The sequence below is a fragment of the Camelina sativa genome, chromosome 5 (assembly GCF_000633955.1).
Source record: "Camelina sativa cultivar DH55 chromosome 5, Cs, whole genome shotgun sequence".
Lineage (NCBI taxonomy): Eukaryota > Viridiplantae > Streptophyta > Magnoliopsida > Brassicales > Brassicaceae > Camelina > Camelina sativa.
The window spans coordinates 2,952,730-2,974,964 of NC_025689.1; the positions used below are offsets into that span (position 1 = coordinate 2,952,730).

Below are 22,235 nucleotides of genomic sequence, written 5' to 3' on the forward strand. Positions count from 1 at the left end.
GGGTAAAAGTGTAATCTGACAAAAATTTGACGAATTTTTTGTGTGCGCGTTGAAAAAAAAAACGAAAAAATTTATCCCGCCTGAGATGAAAATTTTCAAAAAATTTGCACACAGGTGAAAACTCAATGACACGTGCGAGCTCGAAAAAATGAAAAATTTTTCATTTTCAATTATAAAACCCGCCTAGAAGATGGTCTCAAAATTTTTGCCAGATCGTTTCTCTCTGAAAAAGCTCTTCTCTCCTTTTTTCCCCTTTGTCCCCTCCTCCTCCACCTTTACTGTTCACGAAGCCTCTCGGAGCTTTCACGAAGTAATCTATCCAAGATTCATTTAGGTATAACTAAATCCATCTTTCGATTGTCGCCGGAGTCTGTAGATTTTGATATAATGTTGTTTCTAGATGAAACTGTTGGTGTTTAGAATTAGGGTTTGATTCTCCATTTCTTGGTGTTTATGAAGTTTTAGAACATTAGATTACTAATAAAGAACAAGATTTGAGACCCTGGGGTCGTTTGATTTTGTCAATTTTTTTTTCTTTTGTAAGTTCAGTTTTTGGTTAGGGTTTTGATGGTTTCGTGCTTCGATTTGTAACGCAGAATCACAATGCCGGAAGCAAGAGACAGAATAGAGAGACCAGTTGATTACCCAGCGGCGTTTCTCAACAGACGCTCTAATGGGATTTTAATTGACGAACCAGCATCAACACATCACCATTTGTTTGGGTCTCCGGTTCAGAGAGTGCCGTCTGAAGCTACAGGATTTGGGTCGATTGGTATGATGGGAAGAGGTGGGCTTGTGAGGGGTAATTTCGGTATTCGACGTACTGGTGGTGGTAGAAGAGGTCAGATTCAATTTAGATCGCCACAGGGACGAGAGAACACTAGCTTGGGTGTTACTAGGCGTGGAAGGGCTCGTGCTTCAACTTCTGTTTTGCCTTCTTGGTATCCAAGAACCCCTCTCCGTGATGTTTCCGCTGTTGTTAGGGTGAGTTTATAGCCAATTTGAATCTGTTTATATCTGATTTGGGATTAGTAACTTGGTTCAGAATGTTCTCATGGTTATAACTCGACTGTTTGGCATTAGGATTTCACTGGTTTATAGCTAATTTGAATCTGTTGATAACTGGTTTGGGATTCGTATCTTGGTTCAGAATGTTCTCATGGTTATAACTCGACTGTTTGACATTAGGATTTCACTGGTTTATAGCTAATTTGAATCTGTTTATATCTGGTTTGGGATTAGTATCTTGGTTCAGAATGTTCTCATGGCTATAAGTAAAAGGCTAATCTTTTTTGATTTGGAGAATGTTCAGAAGGCTTTGCTTGGCTTGGCTATTTATTCTAACTACAAACTTCTTTTTGAAGGCTATTGAGAGAAGGAGAGTTCGTATGGGAGAAGGCGTTGGCCGAGATATTGAGACTCCAACACCACAACAGCTTGGGGTTCTTGATTCTCTAGTACCACTGTCGGGTGCTCAGCTCGAGCATGACTACTCTATGGTTACTCCTGGTCCATCGGTTGGGTTCAAGCGTCCGTGGCCACCCTCAACTGCTAAAGTCCATCAGATTCTGCTTGATATCACTAGAGAGAATACAGGGGAAGAAGATGCTCTCACTCCACAGAAGAAGCTCCTCAACTCTATTGATAAAGTCGAGAAGGTTGTGATGGAAGAGATTCAGAAAATGAAGAGCACTCCTAGTGCTAAGAGAGCAGAAAGGGAGAAAAGGGTTAGGACGCTAATGTCCATGCGATGATATTGACTTTCACTCTCAGAAAGTAGGAGGAGACCATAGGAATCAGGAAGTAAAGATGTGCCTGCACAGTGAGTACATCATCTCTGATGATATCAAAGAGAGGTAGATCAAGGTAGATCATCTACTCTGATGATATATTACTAGAAAGGGGTCAATCATCACTCTGATGATATAGCAGGGAGCTTCTATCATTTTTCTGATGATAAGACATAGTAAGAGATTCATCTTCTGATGATAATATCATAGGAGGAGATAACTGTTAGATAGTTCACGGATTTATGTTGGGAACCTTTTTTTGCTTTTAGGCTTTTTGTAATTTCCCTCAGTAGAGATGTATGATGATGTCTTCTTAATTCAAGTAAACAGATTGTACAGACGTTTCCAAATTCCAATTTTGGTTTTGTTGGTGGAAATTGCAGATGGTCTTTTAGCCTGAGATTTCTTGCTTATCTGTAATTGTCACAATCTTGGCGAAAGACTTCTATTTTCTAAAAAATCTCAATATCCTGAATTTAACATTTTTTCCTCTATGTTACGTCACAGACTCGCACATATTTGGTAAAAGGTCACATCTGTTGTTTGTATTCTTTACAATGAGAATCTAATAAACAAGATTCGTCTGTGTCTGGTTACTAAACTATAAATACAAGCACACATTAAAAACTGTATCAATAAAACCTGCAATGGATCCAGAATTAAACACTAACCTTATCTTCATCAAATCCTTCGTTTTTGCATTCATGCTTTATGCTCTCTTCAAATGGTTCTTGAAGAAACAAGATTCAATGGCTGCTACGAAGCTGCCACAGAGCCCCCCATCTTTACCATTCATTGGTCACCTTCATTTGATAGGCCAAGTATTGCCTGTCTCATTCCAGAATCTAGCTCGCAAGTATGGCCCACTCATGAAGATACGGCTCGGTGCTTCTAAGTGCGTTGTGGTCTCAAGCTCTTCGGTGGCGACAGAGATTTTCAAGGAGCAAGAGCTTAATTTCTCTTCGAGACCTGAGTTTGGTTCTGCTGAGTATTTCAAGTATAGAGGGTCCAGATTCGTCCTTGCGCAGTATGGAGATTACTGGAGGTTCATGAAGAAGCTGTGCATGACTAAGCTTCTTGCTGTACCACAGCTGGAGAAATTCGCTGACATCCGTGAGGAGGAGAAACTGAAGCTGATCGAGTCTGTGGCTAAGTGTTGCAGAGAAGGGTTGCCTTGTGACTTGAGTAGCCAGTTCATAAAATACACCAACAATGTAATCTGCAGGATGGCGATGAGCACGAGGTGTTCAGGTACTGATAATGAAGCGGAAGAGATAAGGAAGCTGGTGAAGACATGTTTGGAGCTTGCCGGGAAAATCAGTGTAGGAGATGTGTTGGGGCCATTGAAAGTACTGGATTTTTCTGGGAACGGGAAGAGATTAGTGGCTGTAATGGAAAAATATGACCTGCTTGTAGAGAGAATTATGAAAGAACGTGAGGCAAAAGCGACAAAGAAAGAAGGTACCAGAAAGGATATTTTGGATATATTGTTGGAAACTTACAGAGATCCCACTGCTGAAATGAAGCTAACGAGGAATGACATGAAATCTTTCCTGCTGGTATGTTTCCTCTCACCTGTCAATAGAATCCATTTTTCAGTTTGATTATTCTGATATGATAAAACTCTGCTGCATGAAACTTTTGTAGGATGTGTTTATGGCGGGAACAGATACATCAGCAGCAGCAATGCAGTGGGCAATGGGGCAACTACTAAACCATCCACAAGCGTTCAACAAGTTAAGAGAAGAAATCAATACCGTTGTTGGAAGTAAAAGACTGGTCAAAGAATCAGACGTTCCTAACCTCCCTTACCTTCGAGCTGTCTTAAGGGAAACTCTGAGGCTCCACCCTTCAGCTCCTCTGATCATAAGAGAATGCGCAGAAGACTGCCAGGTGAACGGGTGCCTTGTCAAGTCAAAAACACGTGTACTCGTAAATGTCTATGCAATCATGCGAGATTCAGAACTATGGAAGGATGCAGACAGATTCATTCCCGAGAGATTTCTAGAGAGCTCTGAAGAGAAGATAGGTGAACATCAGATGGAGTTCAAGGGACAGAATTTCCGTTACCTTCCGTTTGGGAGTGGAAGAAGAGGATGTCCAGGAGCATCCCTTGCCATGAATATGATGCATATAGGTGTGGGTTCATTGGTGCAGCGCTTCGACTGGAAGAGTGTTGATGGACAGAAGGTCGATCTGAGCCAAGGTTCTGGTTTTTCTGCTGAGATGGCTCGACCACTAGTGTGCAACCCTGTGGATCACTTTAATACTTTCTAACTTTCCAAGTGCTTTCTTACCCAAGAATTATATGTATAAAAGAACCATGGTTCTGTATCATTTCAAAGCTCTTACATAAAACTTGTTTTCCAATATGGTCCTTAAATCAATATGATAAATAACACATCTGCTTACTGTAACTACATATGCATATAACAAAGTTCAGAACCATGGCCGTTTTGGCATGACATTCTACTTTATCTTTACGAATCAGAGCGTAACCAATATTAACACTAATTAATCTTCTTACGCATTCCCATCCTTGATCTAGCATATCTGATATTGCTTGTTAAGTCTATTCTTGGAATAGCGGTAAAGTCCCACGAGAAAGAAAAAAACAAAGAATTAAATGGGAATAGTAGCGAAGGATACTGCAGCCTCAGACCCTCCCCAGTGAGGGATGAGTAAAGCACTGTGCCTTGAAGAGTATGTAGTGCTTCACTTGAGCAACTGATGTCCTGCAAAAGCCACATATCAAAGTAAACATGTCAGAGTCAGTTCACTCTTTAAACAAAATAGGATCTGTCTCTACTCTTTCAGAAAAAGATATTGCGAGAGCTGTACCTGGAAATCAACAAATGCAACAGGAGTCCCGTATGTACCCTGAATCTTCAGTTTCAAGAATCCACGGCATCTGACAGGAAAAAGAGTGAAAACTATCTCTAGTGGTTACAGTTTGCGTGGAGAATAGAGTATCCGTACCTCGAGAAAACTTGAATTAGCTCAGCTTCGGTGCAATTTGGTCCCATATTCGCTATGAAAAGTGTTGGACAAGGATCTGCCACATTATTCTGTCAAAAGAACAAAGATCGTCATGACCAATGGTAATAGATAAGTCTACCTCACTGTATTTTTGTGCAAACAGAATGCAATATTCATATGAAAGTATAAAATAGGCAGAAGCTTACAGATTTTCCAGTAGTCGGTGCCCTCCCAGCAACATTAGCAATTCCTTGACTGAAGGAGCAAAAAGAATATAGTGAGACACTGAGTTTCCTGCGTTAATAGCTAAGGCAGAACAAGCTCTCTCATATCCAGGGCATGGGTGCTAGGATCAGTTCAGCTAAGCCTTAAGTAAGTTAGATTTCAGGGAAGCGATACAAGAAAAGTGAGTGCAACAAAGAAACAGAATCTAAGCATTCACAAGTATGTGCTTCAAGTAGTGCCGATGACCTTTGTGCATGTGAATAACCAATTGTGTTGTAAGCAGAACTACTCATTCCAGGAGTGTGAAAGCTGCCAAAACCTGCTAGTGCCCAAACGTGCAAGAATGTGCAGTGTGAGCTTTCAGAAACGTGAAACCATGTTGACGGCACTTATAGCTCTAGTGTGAAATCTTAAACCAAAAAGAGCTAACATGCATGAGCGTGGGGATAGTGAAAATTATAACGATAAGTAGTACAATACCCATATTCAGATACAAGAAACATAAAATACAAAAGGTCACAAGAAGCCCCAAAATGAAGGCTTGTACCAATGATCTTACCAGATTCAGTAGTGGTGCTCAAAGACTTGGGTTTTTTCAAGCTTTCCCAACCATCATCTACCACAAAACAAAAAGAAAATAAACACATAAGCGAAGATCAAACTTTTATTGAGCTACCGAACAGAAACAATCCTACTACTTGCCTGTTCTTGATCGCTTAGATTTGGGGTTTGATTTGGCAAGATCAATGTAAAGAGTAGAATGCTTTTCAAGATCAAATACCATCCCCTGAAAGGAAACAAATAACTTAATGGTCTTCATAAATAAATCTCAAAAGTTTCTTAGTTCAAGCTAAAGTAAATAGCTATAGCTAATTCATTCGTGCCAAAACAATGCAACCAGCTATCTAAACGATTTCAAGTTACTTAGGGTGAATAAGAACAACCAGAAAGACACTAACTCTACTTATATAAAACCCAAATTTTCAATCTTTCCGGTTAAATTAGCTTCAGAGACATGTCTTAAGCAATATCCCCAAATCAATCATTCACATAAGTAGAAATATCAGCTAGAAACTAAAACAGCAAGTTCCGAAGAAATTTATACTCACATTGAGAGCATGCATCACCGCTACAGCTGATTGCAGATCCGAGAACACAGCAAATGCGAAAGGCTACCAAAACAACCACAGTAAGATTCTCACTCTCTTAATCACCTAATCATCCCTAAACCCAAATTACAAAATCCCCAAAAAAGAATTTACCTTAGCTCCATCTGAGCTCCGGAGATGCGAAGTCTCATATCCTGGAAACTCTCTAAAGAGATTATAGATCTCCCGAGGCTTAACATCTTCAGGAAGTCCAGCAACGAAAAGCGTACGAACCTCATCGCGACCTCCAATAGACACGTGTGCAGGCAAATAAACAGAATGAGCCGGAGTAATCGGAATCGGAGCCATTCCCAACGGTGGCGGAGGAATGTTCGCCGGTAAATTATACTGAGAGTAGTAAGCAGCCAAATCCTCCATTGCTTGAAACGACGACTTCAAAATCTCGTCGCCGGTAGAAAAACTGAGTCGGAGAAGAACTTATCAAAAGGGTTGCTTAATGGGCCGCCCTTTTAAGGCCCATTATTCCATTACGAGAGCGTATGATAATTAGCATGTGGTTGCACACACTGTAACATTAATACTCTCTCTCTTGTCTCTTCCTTCTTTCTCCATGTCCGATGTTCAAAAAAGATCTGTAACTTCCCTTCACAACTGTCTTCTTTCTCTTTCTCTGGTTTGATTGAATCATAATGACGGAAGAACTAATCGACCAATCACCACCACCTGACCCAGACCCGATTCAAACTCCGAATTCGAATTCAATCATCCACCCGAGACGTGTACCTTTCGAGCACGGCCTTATTCCGATCCAGAAGCTCGTTTTCACCGACCCGATTCAAACTCTAGCTCCGATCAAACAAAAGCTAGCTGCTTCCGCGACGAATAACCGCGTTGGATCTACCGCCATTGCCGATGCGCTTTTGATCTCCGGTGATAATGCGCGTCTCGTTCTCGAAACTCTCGGTTCTGTGTTACATTGCGAGAATGATCCTCTGGTTTTGGCTCAGGAAGTTGATTCGGTTGGAGTTGATTTGAGGGATCTGATTTTGTTTCTATATATTCAATCGTATAAGAAGTTGTTGCCTAGAACGCATAAGGACTCTGCTGCTGTTGCTGATGTTTGGCCATCTACTTCTGCTTTTGATGGTTACTTGTCTGCGTTATCGCCAATTCAGGCAAGCTTTAACGTTTTACATTCTCTTAATTTTGTAATGTGGCTCCTTGTGATCTATTTGGTAGGGAAATGATACTGAAAACGTATTTGGTAGTCCAAAAGTTTGTTTTTTTTAATCGATTTTTCATTGGATTATACTATAATTTGCAATGCAAGTTTAGAAATTTAGAGACACTCGACTTAGGGACGTTAGCATTAAGCAATGTTGAAGAACTGCATTGAATGGGGCGGGTGTAGTTTGTGTTTGTCTAAGTGATCTTTGTTATTTTTCAAACTGAGAAGATGCTCGTTGAGGTATTTCTTCATAATGTATTTGGGCTTATGATATCAAAAGCTTAAGTTAATTACGTTTCATCATCATGCAGCTTGTTCGTAGCAACAGCCGTCGGTTTATGCCATCACCGGCAGATGAAGAAGCTCATCAATTATCGTATCTGCAAAAGCACATAACAAATATTATTTCTCTCCTTTCAGAGCCTGTGGAGGGAGAAGGAGATGAATCTTTGGTATGTGCTAACCTTTTTATAACTGTTTGTTATTGGATAGATATCAAAACTTATGTTGGAATACAAATATTATGGGAAATGAAAATAACGAGTATCTCATGCTAGATGGTCTGAATCTCCTCCTCAGGTCCTGTCTATGGAAAGTTTTGAGCACATTGGGTTTCTTGTTCATTATGGTGATAAGGGATCTGATGTACCTTCTTTAAGCCAAGCTACTCCTTTTTTTGCGAATTCTGATCCTGATATGCCCGCTGTTCCCGTTCCTGCTTCTCAAGTGAATGATTGGCTTCTGAAAGACATAGCGTCCGCCTTAGAAACCATTTCTGACAGGATTTCTGGGAAAGAATCTAATGTCTCCGATCAAGATGCTGGAATGGCAGAGTCTTGCGTAGCTCTTAATAAAGTTTCATCGAACGACAGAGGTCCGTGTATTATTGAGGGAGTCTCTAAGACTTCACTTTTCAAGCAGGCTTCCGATCTTAAGGGTAGATCAGTGAAGGTCCGTATTGAACAACTAATTTGCATTTTTATACTCAGCAGTCCTTCACATTTTGTAGTTGTGGAATTCTTCATTCCGTTTCTTTTACTTATGTATGCACGTCAGCTGCATGTTTTGTGTATTCTGCAGGTTGCCAATTGCCATGATTCTGTCATTTATCTTTTAGCACCATTGAGATATGCAACTGTGTATGGATGTTCTGATTCTACTATCGTTCTGGGAGCTGCTGGCAAGGTACTACAAATCTACTCCTTCCTACTTTAGTCTTTTGTTAACGAGGTTCAGTTTTGAGGATTCAGTGAGAATATTTTATCATCTCTGCACAGGCAGTAAGAGTTGAGCATTGTGAGAGAGTTCATGTGATTGCAGCTACCAAACGAATCTGCATCGCCAATTGCCGTGAATGTGTGTTCTTTTTGGGAGTCAATCAGCGACCTCTTATTGTTGGTGATAACCACAAACTACAGGTGATGTGTCTCTTTAATATTGAGGGTTTACAAGTATTATATCAGGCTGCATAAGCAACTCTCATTTCGCGCTCTGATAATCAGCTGACATTAGTAAATAAACCACATATGTTTGTTTAACTTTAGGTTATATCTTTTTGTGTTATAAGCCTGGTATACTCATGAACATATTAACGGTTCATGGTGATTCGACAATTGAACACGCTGTTACAGTCACTTCTTAAGTTGAAACATCTTCTGATGTATTGTCTGTAACTGTTGGCATCAATATGATTTTGACTTGTTCCAGGTTGCTCCATATAATACATTTTACTCGCACTTGGAGGAGCACATGACCGAGGTAGGAATTGAGCCAACGATCAACAAATGGAATGAATCCTTGGCTCTGGGAGCAGTTGATCCGCATGACTCACTCTCACATCCTACCGGTGCCTCTGATAAACAGTCTGAACCGGCTTTATGTGTGGCCCCTGACCAGTTCACTACCTTTTTGGTAAGATTCCCCTTTTTGTTATTTTAATTTTACTGTAATAACGAGTGATATTGGTTACTAAGATTGTGATCATAGATTAATTTCTCACATCAATGTCTCTGGTTCAGATCCCAAACTGGTTTGCGGGCGAGGCAGTTGGTTCCACGAAAGACAATCCATTTCCATTGCCAGATGCATATAAGGCAGTGCAGCAGACAAACGTATGATTTTTTGGGGCTCTTCCATATAAAATTGCTTGTTTGTTTTTCATCCATATCTCAGCATCTGATCCCTTAACTGTGTTTTTGTTTTGAGCAGCTAAAGAACTTGGAAGAAACAAGGCAATCCTTAAGAGAAACACCTCTTGAAGAAAACCGAAAACGAGAACTTATTACAGCGTTCCACATGCATTTCAAAGACTGGCTCTACGGTAATCAAATCACATCCCCATTCTAGTTCATTCACTCCATTGGTCATCCAATGATTTATATGTATCTGCTTCTTTGGTGACAGCAACTGGAAATATTCGGCAACTTTACTGCCTACAAGGCGACTAAAGAGACCATTGACTATAGAGTTCTCTTGATCCGTTGTTCCTCAGAGATTGCTAGCACCTTTGACATCAGAACTTAACTGCACAGCACGCTCTCTAACTCCTAAAGCTTTGTTTTATTGTGTAGGGTTTTTCTCTCTGCTTTGATCATATTTATTAGTTCTATGTATCCACGTTTTTGTCCTTGAAAAACATTACGCAATCTTGTCTTTTAAGTGTTGATTTCTTTCAATTGTTTTAAGCAGATAACCTTTGCTCAATACCATATATATATATATTTAAATCCTTGGTAACTACTTGGAATCTTAAAAATTTGAGTTTCTTGTTCAATCTTTTCTCTTAAGCATCTACACATACGAAGCACCTGAAACTGTGAAAACTTCTCTGGATCAATTGTTGTCTTGTCTTTGTCTCTTAGCTTGTTGGAGGAAACAGCTTCTCTGCTTGGTCTGGGAAGAACTGTATGAACAAATAAGCACCTGCAAGTTCAACAAAGTCTAACTCATAACCAAAAAGACCAAACAACATTCTCTATATTCGTCAACTGTATGGTAAATTTTACTTACAGACGAGCACGGTTCCTAAGACTGCAGAGATCTGGCCTTGAATTGTAATAAGCCCTGCTTTGCCAGCATTCCACAACTCGGTTGAACCAACCGATTCAAATGTCCCTAAAGACGCAACAACCAGTAAATCCGATTATTATCTTTCTCAAACCAAAATTTCTCCAAAACCCCCAAGAAATGTTCTTTAGATGAAGCCAGATGGAATCAAACCTGGTTTTACAGATTGTAGCCCTGATGTTACACAAGCGATGTTTTCATAACCTGCTTCCTCCAATCTACTAGCTGCAGCTGCAGATCTTTCCAAGAACAACAAAAGAAACTTTAAAATTCTCTTCAAACTACACTCGGTGATGTATCAGTGAATCCAGAGTTTGTTCTACTAACCTGAGACCTTCTTGACAAACAAGTAAAAGTTTGCTGTCCTGAGAGAACTCGTTTCTAACGGACTTAAGGAATTCAGGATTCATTTTAGTAAAAGGCAAACCAAAGAATAATCCTGAGAAATTGTTGTGCACTGTCCTCTTTATTATCGTGCCTGCAATTTTGTTCAGACAAAACCACTCAGAACTATAATAATGCCATACAGTTTGTTCAAGTAAAGGTTCGAGTTCTTTTCTAACCAATATCGTTGTCTTCGTTGTAAATGAAGAGAGGGACATGGGAACAAGACTTAATATGAGCTCTCTCGAATTGAGTCTTGTCTCTAACATCCACCACAGAGTAACCTTCTTCAGCTATCAACTTCTTTGCTTCTTCTGCATTCACGAATTTCACCTCCGCCGCAATTCTCAAGTTTCTCCGGCGGATTAACTTCCCGGAGACACTCTTTCCCGCCCAACTCACTGCTTTCAATCGCCTTCCACCAAGATTACTGCATCAGAAATCAAAGCTGTTAACTTTTTATCTGATTGATGAGAACTCTCCAAGATTAAAGAACTTGGCGACTTATCAAAAGGAATCAACTTTAAGTTGAGAAAACTCGTATTACCTGGTGAAATAAAGAGCCGTAGGGCTAGGGCTTATGATCCCCGCCATTGCTGCAGAGGTCTCTGGNTGGTTAGATCCGTTCCACAACCTTCCACTTGGCACCTTGGTATCTGACCTGACTGACCTGACCCGCCTCCACGGACACGTCTGTTTGACGCACNAAGAACCACTAGATTAGCCATACCACAAGGAAATTTAAGATAGCCAATTATTCATTGCCACGTGTTCAAAACCTGCTTTAACAAGTAGATCTCCCAATCCACTTCGTCTGATTTATGATTTATGATTTATGATTATGATACATGTTTCTTGTTTTGTTTCCTTATGCTTGTCACGTTCACATCTATTATTGTTGGTTCAGATAATGCAGCTTGAGATTAACAGAAACAATCAAAAGTCTGATTACTGAAAGCTGAAACCTTTGATACATTTTCAGACAAAGTTGATTTTTTTATTGTAGGAAACATTCAGACAGAAAAAAACATGAGGAAACAAGAGCAAAAGGTTTCATGATTTCACATATCCGGATACAATCAACAAAAAGGAGAGGACATGGAAGAGATATTATCTCAAAGAGCCTTGGGATCAGCGAATGCACATCTTATTAATTTCAGTCACCAAAAGAGAAATCAGGAATCAGCTTCAGCTCTTTTCTCTACGGTGTAAGGATAGTACTCTCTGCCAGTGTCTACTCTTGTGGTCTGACCTCCAGAATCAATCAAAGCAGAGGTAATAGCTAGAGTTGCACCTGCAGCTATAGCTGTTGGGATGCTCCTTGCTGTAAAAAAAGGAAAACAAATGTCACCACAATAAACAAGTTTACAATGGAGTTTAGCAACAAAAGAAAGCACAAATCTATAGCATCAAGTCACTTAAAGCTATGTATTTTCGATCTTTACATATACGAGATTTTGAGAGTCTCTTGTACATACTCCACATCCAACTGTTGGCACTTATGATATCATATAGTTTTCTACACTAGATACCGAATAACATTAACTTGAGGCAAGGAACAAGTCAGTTCTTCCCAGACAAAAAACATATCTGACAATCCTTTGTTACTCCCACTCAATATTGTTGTTTGTCCATCAGTGACTACTTAGCTCCTAAAACCTATGAATCGAATTACATACTGCTAGTTCCAGCAACTTCAAATGGTCTTCCCCAAAACCATATCAGTTCCAAACTACTTAATCATAGAGACAATGGTTTTTGCTGACACAATGACAAAACAGTAACGAACAATGAGACAAGAAGAAACAACATTACCTCTATAACCAAGCACAGAAGCTCCAGCAGCAAAACCACCAATAGCACCATTGTAAAAATCCCTCTTGCACCTAAAGTTCTGAACCAGCTGTTCAACACCAATGTAAACACCTCCAATGGCAGCAAAAGTAAGCCCGTGGGTTCCCATCATCTTCAATGTTCTGATAAGCCCTGGAAGAGCCACATTTCTCTCGACTCTTGGAACATCTTTCCAAGTCGCCAAAATGGTTCCGTAAATCATCCCAACACCAAAACCAGTGACACTTCCTTTCATTGTCTTCACCATCGGACCATCCTCTTCTTCCAAATATCTCATTTCAGCTGGATCCATGATTCCTTTCTACGGTTCTAGCTAATAATGCACACGAATAAAACAAATTCATCAGCGAACACGATCAAACAAAAACAACAACAAAATGCAAAATTTGAATGCGGGATGTATTAAAAGACGCGTGATTTGGATCAAATTTATCGAATTGAAGTTTGAAAGTCGCAGTCTTTACAACTTTGGTTATGAACCCATTACCAGATCGTCAATATAATATGGTTTTAAGACCCAAAAATTATGTAGTGAGACATTGAATTGAAACGAAAAATCCGAGATTTGATTAATGTAAAAGCAGAACCCTAGTTTAGGAAGCTCAGTAAAACTCATCACAAAGTCGTAATACAATGAAAAATTGGAATCCATCAATAACGAAGAGACGAAAGGTTATACAGAACACAACGGAGAGAGATCATTGAAGGATTCAGAAAAGTCTAACCTTTGGAAATCGAAGAAGCAAGGAAAGAGAGCGATTCAGTGAAGGAACTCAATGAGAGATGTTTTCGTTGTTCTTCAGGAGACGACGACACAAAAGAAGAGCCAATAAAGAAAAAAAACCCAAAAGGCAGAATCTAGTAGAAGTTCATGTGGGCCTATTAGGCCCATTATGAAGCCCATTTATGTTATTCTCTCTATCCCCCCCTCTTTCGGCAAAGCTCTGTCTACCCCAATGGTTGGAAGATGAGAGATCTTTTGAAGAAAGGTCTCTGTCATCGTCTTACTGTTGCTGAAAACAGATTTTTATGAAGAGAAGAATCGTATTCGTAAGGCATAGCGCAGATCAGATGGTGGCTGATTTGGAAAGCTGTATGTCTATATTTTATCAGATCAGATCAAATTACATTCTGATCAAAACTTGGAATCATAGCTCAGTCGTCTTCTGGTGTATGTCTATAGTTCAGGTTTTGATTAGAATGTGAGGTTTCATATGGAAATGCGGGTGCTAAGTGTATAAAGGACGACGACTCTATGAAGGTGAGTGATTAGGGTTTTGGGGAAAAAGGAAGTTCACTTTGTTAATCAATAGGTCTCTGAGTCTAATTTAGTGTTTAAGATTGTTGAGTTTGAGAAAAGCTGATGAGGCTATGGCTAAAGAAAGAGAGGTAATGTATTCACTAGGGTGATTATAGAATCAATATATGGAACCCTGATGTGATGAAGAAAATCTTGATAATTGTGATGCTCTGTCTTGTTTCCTAAGTTAAGAGATTTCATGGAGATGGAACAAACAAAACAAGTAGCATAAAAATCAAAAAGCCATTCTTGGGCAACAATTGTCTGGTTTATTAATAAGCTGATAACAGGATTAAAAAAAAAGAGCAAAAGATTAAGATAGAGCAGGATCGTAACATTGGTAAGAAGATTCTCTGATGCAAAGACATGTCAGAGAGACCAGTTATTATGGTGAGAAGAAGAGTCATAAGCCCTTGTGTTCTCATCTTCTATGTACTGTCTCCTACTTTGATGATGGTGATCAGATAACTCGAACTGATCACCCATTGTCGTCGTGCCATTGCTTATCTGACAATTATCTGCAGGCTCGGTGAACCGACCTAGATTCAAAACAGGAGACATGTCATTGTCATCGTCCTTGAATACCCAAGGCGGGTTTAGATACTGATGCTGGCTAGGTGCAGGTGGTGGCTGAGCCATTGTAACTGTCATCGGGCAAAAACCTGAAGAAGCTCGCCATGTGTTGTTGTTGTTGTTGTTGTTGTTGGCCTGTGGCTGATGTGGATTTGACAGAAGAGAGAGAGCACAGTTTGAGTCGCCCATTCCCTTGTAGCTCTCTAGTTTAGTGTCCATAATCTCTGGAGATGAGAAACTTGTCCCTCCTCCACCAACTGAACCTTGGCTAAATACATTCATCGGATTGATCTGCCACGACGGTGCTGACACAGGTCGTCTAATCACTCTTGTATCCAATGTTCTTGTACTTGTCCATCCCATGTCTTGGTTCCCAAGAAAGCTTCCATTCATTCCAGCATCAGCGTTCCCTGTCCCATAACATGCAAGCATATACATCTCATTATAAGGATAAAATAAAATCACTAGTATTGGTCTTATGTCACACTAAAAAGATCTAACCGTAAAGTGATGGTGCAATCCTCCCGTAACGAGAAGACAGCACAGAGAGAGACGCAGGCTGTGGCTTCCTCCGTCGCTCATTATGGCCAGCGAGTCTCCTACGACAACTCCTTTTCTCTAGGTCAAACTCAGGAAGCTGATGAAACCTGAGTGAGATTGATTCAGATCTAGTTAACTTCAAAGAAAAGCAACAGAACAGAACAATCCAAACACAGACACCGGTTCTATACTTTATTTAAGTCATTATAAGCTTTTGTCATCAGTTTGAATTAGAATCTAAAAACCACAAACTAGTAACAGAGTTCCTCAATGATAACGTCAATGATGCAATGGTACACTAGTTTTGTCCCCCTCAATAATGATATGACCTAAAGAAGCAAAAATGAGGGCAATGGGTTTTCTTCTTGTCCATTCATTTCATATCCCTTTGGATGAGATTATTTAGAAAGACAAAATCAAAAAAAAATAAAAATAAAGAGAAGCATCCAGAAGTACACGTAAACATATTCCCAAAAATAAGCCCAACGAGTCCAACAAAACACAAGACCAGGTTACAAAACGAAGCTGTAAAGTTCAAAAAATGAAAATAAAAAGACGTTAAAGCCAAAAAAGCATATGACACTGACAATCACAAAAAGCTAAAGCCTTTAGATTTGATTCACAACAGTGGAACAAGGAAAGCCTTGGCCGGACTCTAATATCTCCGGCAATGGCAAAACATGTAAATAAACGATAGTACTAAAGGGTAGAATTGGGATAATAAGAACCTGCTGCACTGTTGACAAAACCTCTGTTCGAGACCACCAACAATGACTTTGGGTGTTTTAGAGTGCATTCCACAAACTCTGTGCCTCGAGTAATAACCTTTTGCGTTGGTTAGATCCGTTCCACAACCTTCCACTTGGCACCTTGGTATCTGACCAGACTGACCTGACCCTCCTCCACGGACACGTCTGTTTGACCCAACACCAGAGGAAGAAGACCCGGATCCACCTCCACCGTCCTCGAAGTAGATCTTCTGGCCAAACATGAGCCCTCCACTGAAAGAGGATGACTCAGTGGAGGAACCACCGGACTCTGCCTGACCCGGACCTAAACCCGGACCCGAGTTGGAACCCATCTCCATTTTTCTTTTGGTTTCCTCTTACTCAGACAAAAAGGGTTTTACTCTTCACTCTCTCTCTCTCTCTCAAACCTAACTGTCTTTGGTTTTAAAGAAAGGACGAAAGGAGAAGAAAGCAAAGAAAATTTTGGCTTCCCTGATTTTGACTGTTTTGGGTTTAGAGAAAAAAGAAAGATATAAACACAACAGAAGGGAAAAAAAGAGACGAGAGTGGTAAGAGACAAAGACAGTGTGAGAGAGTAAGTAAAACGGTACGGACAAACAAAAACTGTTGTCTGTTTATTGTTACCACATAGCAAAACGAGAGAAAGAGAGAGAGAGTTTGTAGCAGTTTTCTAAACTTGGAGAAACTGGAGCAAGTGAACATTGGAGAGGTCTTTCATATACACATACTTCTTCTTTTTATTTTTACTTTATACTGTTCACATTTTTCTAACTTTTTATATAGTATAGAGGTTGTTTGCCTAGCAATTATTTGACAAGTTAATGCATTTTTTTCTTATGTCAAGAGAATAAATAAATGCATGTTTTTTTTCTTTTGGTCCACCATTGGCATTATGAGGTTGGCAATAAATGGAGATGATATTTTGTGTTGTCTAGCAAATCTACCATGAATATTTGAATTGGTTATTTTGAATTGAATATCTTATATGAAGTTAAAAACTTTACAATTATAAAATTAACTCATTAAAACTAAATACATGCATATTTGAAATGAAATATGAGAGATTTTCTTATATTCAAATATGAAGGAACTGTTCTTTAATATATTTCAAAGCAATATACAAATGTAATACAATTTTATTTTGTCATATGAAAATTATGAATTCTTAAACCCTATTTATAAGAAAATTTGGACTTGGCATTCATCTAGATGGCGTCAGTCGAGATGACGACGATGTTAAAAGCAATCAGTTCAAGTTTTTTAAATAGCTTAAACAATAGTTTAAGTTGTTATAAACATGATCAGTCATGCAAAAGAACCATGATTTCATACCTCGAGTTTTTAAAGCTATTTTTTTCTCGATACTAACCCAAAAAAAAAAAACACAATTTTGTTTAGGTAGATATACCAAATTTGTCCAATTACGTTATATTGATATCGTCGTTGTGATGAGTAAGGAGACCAACACCAAATTTATGGTTTCTGGCGTCAAAATATGTTAAGCTTATTAAGATACTAAAAGATGGAATGTTAACTTCCATATTCGATATATGTACGAAACTCTAAGATCTCAAGAGAAACTCTAATTAAGATCTCAATATAAACTCTAAGATCCAGAAGCCTCATGACAATCATAGTTTTTGTAACATAGAATATATAATTGCATTATATATATGCAGCCTCAGCCCTCAGGTCCCAAGATAAGAAAAGATTCTTCTTCGTATCTAGCTTGGATTGATTGACTAATGACTAGTATAAACTTTCAAAACTAACCTTCTTTATTTTCGCAGCATCACAATAGCTGTTGTAATATCAACATTTTCTTTCGGAAGATTAAAAAGGAAAAAACTCACCACCAACTTTGTTATCTCGAATATATTAAATTATCACCAAGTACTACTTCATACAATCGACTAACTCATGATGAAGGTTTATATTATATATGATAAAATGAAATCACTTACAAAAAAAATGGTCAATACATCTGCTATATATGATAAAAACGATCGTCATTAGCCAAGTAAAATCCATACATATTATGCAGAAGCAAGTAATCTTTTGTCCAATCCTGTTTTAAAAATCGATTAAGAACATTGTATGTTGGTTGTGTATCTTGCCTACAATCAGTTGGGAGTCACTCGTTTACGAGAAATTGTAGAATCCTCGTAAAAATTATCCACCAATAAGATTTTCCATGAAAATCAAAATTATTTTGTTTGCTTCAAAACGTTTTTGTCCATGTCTTGAATCTCGCATGCGAGTCATAATTTATAGACATATGTGTAACCATGTTTAACCCATTTGCATATTTTGTTATTTTTCGTCGTAGACTCTTTTGTACCGGTTTGGATAACCTCAACCCGTGACTATTAGAAATTTCCTATTGCGTTTATTGAAAGAAAAAAAGCCCTAAACTTTTAATGATCTTGTCCAGGGATTTTAGGTATAAAATTTTGGATTTTATGTGTTTTGTAAAGAGTCCTAGTTGGGTGGTACTCTTAAATGTTTGGATATCCATAATTAACCGTGATGGTGACGGGTCATGTGTGATGTAAGGTTTTTTGGGTCATGTGTGATGTTAGTAAATTTAATTTTAGTATATTTTGAAAGCATATATTATATGCATGCCACCAGGGAGCAATATTCAGACTCATGCATAGGACATCCAACTTTACAAATTTTGATAATCTGAATATTGCTTTGTACTTAGAATAACAGAAACGTGTTAATTTAAAAATACTATCTTCCCATAGATTCTATACTCTCAGCATTGGGAACCAAAAGGAAACTGCCGAGGAGTTCAGAGTTCTATAAATAGATGGTTGCTACACTGTAGTAGTTAAAGAGCAACGAACATGATAAAAGAAGAATACCAGTGAATTTTTAAAATTATAATGATTGAAAAAAATGTTAAAATATTAAAGACTGAAATGTGAGCAGTACAGTTATTGGAACACAACAAAAGATGTGACACTTCAAGGGAACTAGTTGGTGTCGGCAGATGTGCAAGCAAACCTATAAATGAATTCAGTACTCTATTTTTGTTTGTTAAACCTCATTCTCATGTGTTTATTAGCGAATTACATAACCAAGATGTTTTTACTATTATTATTTTAGCGTTCGATTTGTTTGTTGTTTTCTGCAAATTAAAGCCAAATTTTTAGCTTTATTTTGGGTTTTTTTTTTTTTTTTTTTAACTTACAATATCCAAACTGAGATCTTTCTTGATTTTCGTTATAATAAAAAAGTATGAAAAGTTAAATCGTAGTCATAGACATCATCCATCAGAGTCTGTGTAAACTGTAATCTACTAGTAATATATAGTAATATTTTATAGGTTTAGGTTTGATTTGTTCTTTTTGCTTAGCTTTATTTAGTGAAAGTGGTTTCCACTTGTTTGGCTGCATTGGTTAGACCCTGAAACTAAAGACCTGATCTCCCTAAGCCTGACTAGTTTTTACAATTACGTCACAAAAACGTCTAGGTTCTATCTGAATAACAAAGACATTATATATTTTGAGAAACTATGATGATTTATGTTTATGCCGTCAAATATGACGAACACATATACCTGTAAAAAAAATTCTTCTTCTTATTATTATTCTATTTGTTGCATGAAAGTGGTGGCAAATTTGGGTTATATTGGACCTGGGTTTAAGTTTCTTTAGAAATATATATGATTATTAGATTTTGCCATTTTTCAATGAAAATTTTTTTCTAGTTTATTAATCTAAAGTTTTAATACCAAATGTCAAATCTAATAATCATATAAATTTGACCAACCTTTGAAGTATAATAACACTCTTGTCATTTTTCACCTCTCAGCTCTCAGCTCTCAGCTCTCACCTCTCTTCCCTTAACGGCTTCGCTGTAATATTTTGGCTAACTAACGTACACAATTTGCAATTATAGCATCTTCACAATCATGTGAAATTTGGAGATACAAGATTATAGAGGATCTCATCTCTCTCTCTCTCTCTCTCTCTCTCTCCCAAATTCATGTGTTACAGGATCATCCTTGGACACACAAATGTCATAAACCAAACAGATGAAGCGACAAAAAAAATATTAAAAGAGAGAATGCAAATTGATGCTTTTGACTCATAATTCACCAAAGGAGATCCGATCCTAAAGTTGTCAACTTCAAAATAACTTGTAAGAAAAGCAAAAACAAGAAGAAGAAGAAGAAGAAGGTTTCTTGAAGTTAATTTGTCATCCTGGTCTCGTGAAGTATGTTCACAAGAAGGTTTTTCAAACTCCATTACACTCCACAACAGCTTCAGCAGCTCGTCTCGGCTTGCTTTTTCTCCGGCTTCCATTTTGTCTAAAGCTAGTAGATTTCATGGAATCATCAGTGCTTGACTTTGACCCTAACCCATTCTCTTCTTCAGTTACATCTGTACTCCCTCCATTAGATATCTTCCTCCTTTTCTCCTTCTTCAAATCTTTACTTGTTACTGAACCATCATCAGTTCCTTCTTCTTCCTCATCTTCTATCTTCTCTACCACCATCTCTTCATCTTCTTCTTCTTCTTCTTCTTCCTCCTCTTCTTCGAAATCATCTTTCATTGGCTTCTGTGGCCTTCCTCTTCTCCTGTAAGCAGGAATCTTATCTTCTTCACCGCTCCCACGATCTTCCCGAGCAGATGCATTCTGCTTCTTCCCTTTCCCTCTACCTCTTCTCATAGTCTATAAACCCCAAAAGCTACTACACAATCTAGAAACCTGCAAAAGCAACCAGCTCATTTTCTCCATCTATATCCAGATTAAACAAAGAATCAATCAGGTTAACATTACACAAGAACATGAAAACAAGATTCCTTTCTTTCTCGTTTAACATATAACAACAATTGCATTTCTTACAAAACTGTTCAAAACCTAAACCAGCAAACAAACTGAAATATACAGAAGCCTAAAAACTTTCACTTGATTTCAATCTCAATATCCATGAAATTTCATTGCATGAGAGCAATCAAACAAGACAACAACAAAGAAAACATGGTTTTGTAAGTTTGTTACCAATCTCATTAAACACGAACAATCAAACTTAACATAATGCAAAACTGTCTGAATGAATACTAAACTAACCTATGTGTTATAAGAATCTTCGACACACGATGAACCAATTACTTAGTACCAGATAAATAAAAATTTCTTTCTTTCTTGGGCACTTAGAAAAAGGATCAATCTACATCTACTTTTAAAAAAGAAACACTTATCTCTAACAAACACAGAGTAAGAGGAAACAGAGGATAACACAGAGATCAGAGAAACACCCACCACTGAGGAGACTCTTTTATAAAAGTGATCACAGAGAGAGAGAGAGAGAGAGAGATCTAAAGATAGAAGAAAAGAGAGTTTTGGGTTTTGGCAGAGTAAGTGAGTTAGCACACACAGACACTTACCATACCCATACCACTTGATCCTATAAACCAAAGTCGTCCATTGGCCGATGGATCTTCTTTAGCCCCGTTGTAGATGGGATTCGGATTTCCTCGCATTCTAAGTTTCTAACTAATCACACGCGCTTTTATCTGCACGTCATTCTCACCCCCACACACAACCTAGGCACCTAGGCTCTTACTGCTGCTACTCGAACTCGAACCCTCGTCTCCTCTCTCTGTGGTCTGTGGATAAGAATGATGACAGCTCAACAGCATTGAGGGTTTTTATATGGGCCTTTCCTATCTTCATTATATGGGCCGAACTCAAAGCCCAGATAAGGCTTGAACTCATAATTCGATCAAACAAAAACTAATAATTCGATCATATGATGAACTCAGTTACAGGAAAGAGTTGTATTGAATTGAACTACTACTCCAACACTTTAAGTTTAAGCACATCATTGGTGATGGATGCATGTTCAAATGATTGAGGTTTAAAATAAGTGCTGATGTGTAAATTAAATGATTCTAGTCTCCTAGACAATAGTAGTATTTGCCTTGGAGTAAAAGTTAACCAGTCTTCAACGCATTGAATCAATCGAACTGCTTCTCCCTTTAACTCTTTTTAGCCAATAAATGTTCATTTTATTCACGTTATATATGATATGCCAAAGCTACACGTAAAACAATAACTTGTGATTTTATGTACGATATATATAGCTGTCTTGGTTTTCTTTCTTATAGTATGATGCAAAGATCAAAAGTTTTTATATCTTTTTATCATAAAAAAAAGCATCAGATTAAGAAGCTTAGAGTTAAAAGGAGTATAATATGGTTGTTTCGTTCTATTACCTCATGTCAAGAAATCACATATATTTTTCATCATAGCAAACTTTTTATAGCGATTAATCTATCAAATTGCCTGTATGAAAATTGTAGGGAAAAATTTAAGACCTATACTAATATAAAAATTACGGAAGGGGCAGTTGCAAGTTGTTTAACATTTGAAACCAACTCTTTATCACGATTGTGTCATCTCTAGATTCTCCTCACT

General features: G+C 38.1%; 8 protein-coding genes across 12 annotated transcripts; 3 read left to right on the plus strand and 5 right to left on the minus strand.

The window, feature by feature from the left end:
* Positions 208-2,394, plus strand: LOC104785150 (protein POLYCHOME-like). Its single transcript, XM_010510300.1, has 3 exons — positions 208-334; positions 597-984; positions 1,365-2,394. The coding sequence occupies exons 2-3, from the start codon at positions 604-606 to the stop codon at positions 1,752-1,754; spliced, it is 771 nt and encodes a 256-aa protein (XP_010508602.1). The 5' UTR covers positions 208-334; positions 597-603; the 3' UTR covers positions 1,755-2,394.
* Positions 2,415-4,223, plus strand: LOC104785149 (3,9-dihydroxypterocarpan 6A-monooxygenase-like). The gene is made up of 2 exons (XM_010510299.2): positions 2,415-3,349; positions 3,438-4,223. Exons 1-2 carry the CDS (start codon positions 2,438-2,440, stop codon positions 4,065-4,067), a joined length of 1,542 nt encoding a protein of 513 aa, XP_010508601.1. The 5' UTR covers positions 2,415-2,437; the 3' UTR covers positions 4,068-4,223.
* Positions 4,102-6,558, minus strand: LOC104785148. Of its 2 annotated transcripts, none has more exons than XM_010510298.1 (10): positions 6,257-6,558; positions 6,104-6,166; positions 5,697-5,781; positions 5,554-5,610; positions 5,241-5,313; positions 4,976-5,024; positions 4,770-4,858; positions 4,632-4,701; positions 4,440-4,525; positions 4,102-4,343 (listed from the first exon to the last, which is right to left on the minus strand). In XM_010510298.1, exons 1-10 carry the CDS (start codon positions 6,518-6,520, stop codon positions 4,301-4,303), a joined length of 879 nt encoding a protein of 292 aa, XP_010508600.1. In that variant the 5' UTR covers positions 6,521-6,558; the 3' UTR covers positions 4,102-4,300. The 2 variants fall into 2 exon arrangements, with proteins under 2 accessions (XP_010508600.1, XP_010508599.1); XM_010510297.1 differs by having other exon boundaries at positions 5,241-5,316.
* LOC104785151 (TBCC domain-containing protein 1-like) lies at positions 6,692-9,989 on the plus strand. The gene is made up of 9 exons (XM_010510301.2): positions 6,692-7,278; positions 7,643-7,783; positions 7,911-8,282; positions 8,412-8,516; positions 8,609-8,749; positions 9,039-9,242; positions 9,350-9,442; positions 9,540-9,651; positions 9,735-9,989. The coding sequence occupies exons 1-9, from the start codon at positions 6,793-6,795 to the stop codon at positions 9,776-9,778; spliced, it is 1,698 nt and encodes a 565-aa protein (XP_010508603.1). The 5' UTR covers positions 6,692-6,792; the 3' UTR covers positions 9,779-9,989.
* LOC104785153 (rhodanese-like domain-containing protein 9, chloroplastic) lies at positions 10,042-11,387 on the minus strand. The gene is made up of 6 exons (XM_010510302.2): positions 11,329-11,387; positions 10,961-11,211; positions 10,725-10,875; positions 10,551-10,636; positions 10,341-10,445; positions 10,042-10,253 (listed from the first exon to the last, which is right to left on the minus strand). Exons 1-6 carry the CDS (start codon positions 11,373-11,375, stop codon positions 10,189-10,191), a joined length of 705 nt encoding a protein of 234 aa, XP_010508604.1. The 5' UTR covers positions 11,376-11,387; the 3' UTR covers positions 10,042-10,188.
* On the minus strand, positions 11,705-13,466 carry LOC104785155 (outer envelope pore protein 16-3, chloroplastic/mitochondrial-like). 2 transcript variants are annotated; one of them, XM_010510305.1, is made up of 3 exons: positions 13,361-13,466; positions 12,597-12,944; positions 11,705-12,105 (listed from the first exon to the last, which is right to left on the minus strand). In XM_010510305.1, exons 2-3 carry the CDS (start codon positions 12,925-12,927, stop codon positions 11,957-11,959), a joined length of 480 nt encoding a protein of 159 aa, XP_010508607.1. In that variant the 5' UTR covers positions 12,928-12,944; positions 13,361-13,466; the 3' UTR covers positions 11,705-11,956. The 2 variants fall into 2 exon arrangements, with proteins under 2 accessions (XP_010508607.1, XP_010508606.1); XM_010510304.1 differs by having other exon boundaries at positions 12,597-12,948.
* LOC104785154 (squamosa promoter-binding-like protein 9) lies at positions 14,148-16,503 on the minus strand. Its single transcript, XM_010510303.2, has 3 exons — positions 15,777-16,503; positions 15,010-15,155; positions 14,148-14,918 (listed from the first exon to the last, which is right to left on the minus strand). The coding sequence occupies exons 1-3, from the start codon at positions 16,133-16,135 to the stop codon at positions 14,305-14,307; spliced, it is 1,119 nt and encodes a 372-aa protein (XP_010508605.1). The 5' UTR covers positions 16,136-16,503; the 3' UTR covers positions 14,148-14,304.
* On the minus strand, positions 19,862-21,428 carry LOC104785156 (protein phosphatase 1G-like). 3 transcript variants are annotated; one of them, XM_010510307.2, is made up of 2 exons: positions 21,203-21,428; positions 19,862-20,522 (listed from the first exon to the last, which is right to left on the minus strand). In XM_010510307.2, the coding sequence occupies exon 2, from the start codon at positions 20,481-20,483 to the stop codon at positions 20,049-20,051; it is 435 nt and encodes a 144-aa protein (XP_010508609.1). In that variant the 5' UTR covers positions 20,484-20,522; positions 21,203-21,428; the 3' UTR covers positions 19,862-20,048. The 3 variants fall into 3 exon arrangements, with proteins under 3 accessions (XP_010508609.1, XP_010508608.1, XP_019101219.1); XM_010510306.2 differs by having other exon boundaries at positions 21,078-21,203; XM_019245674.1 differs by lacking the exon at positions 21,203-21,428 and adding an exon at positions 21,078-21,196 and having other exon boundaries at positions 19,862-20,552.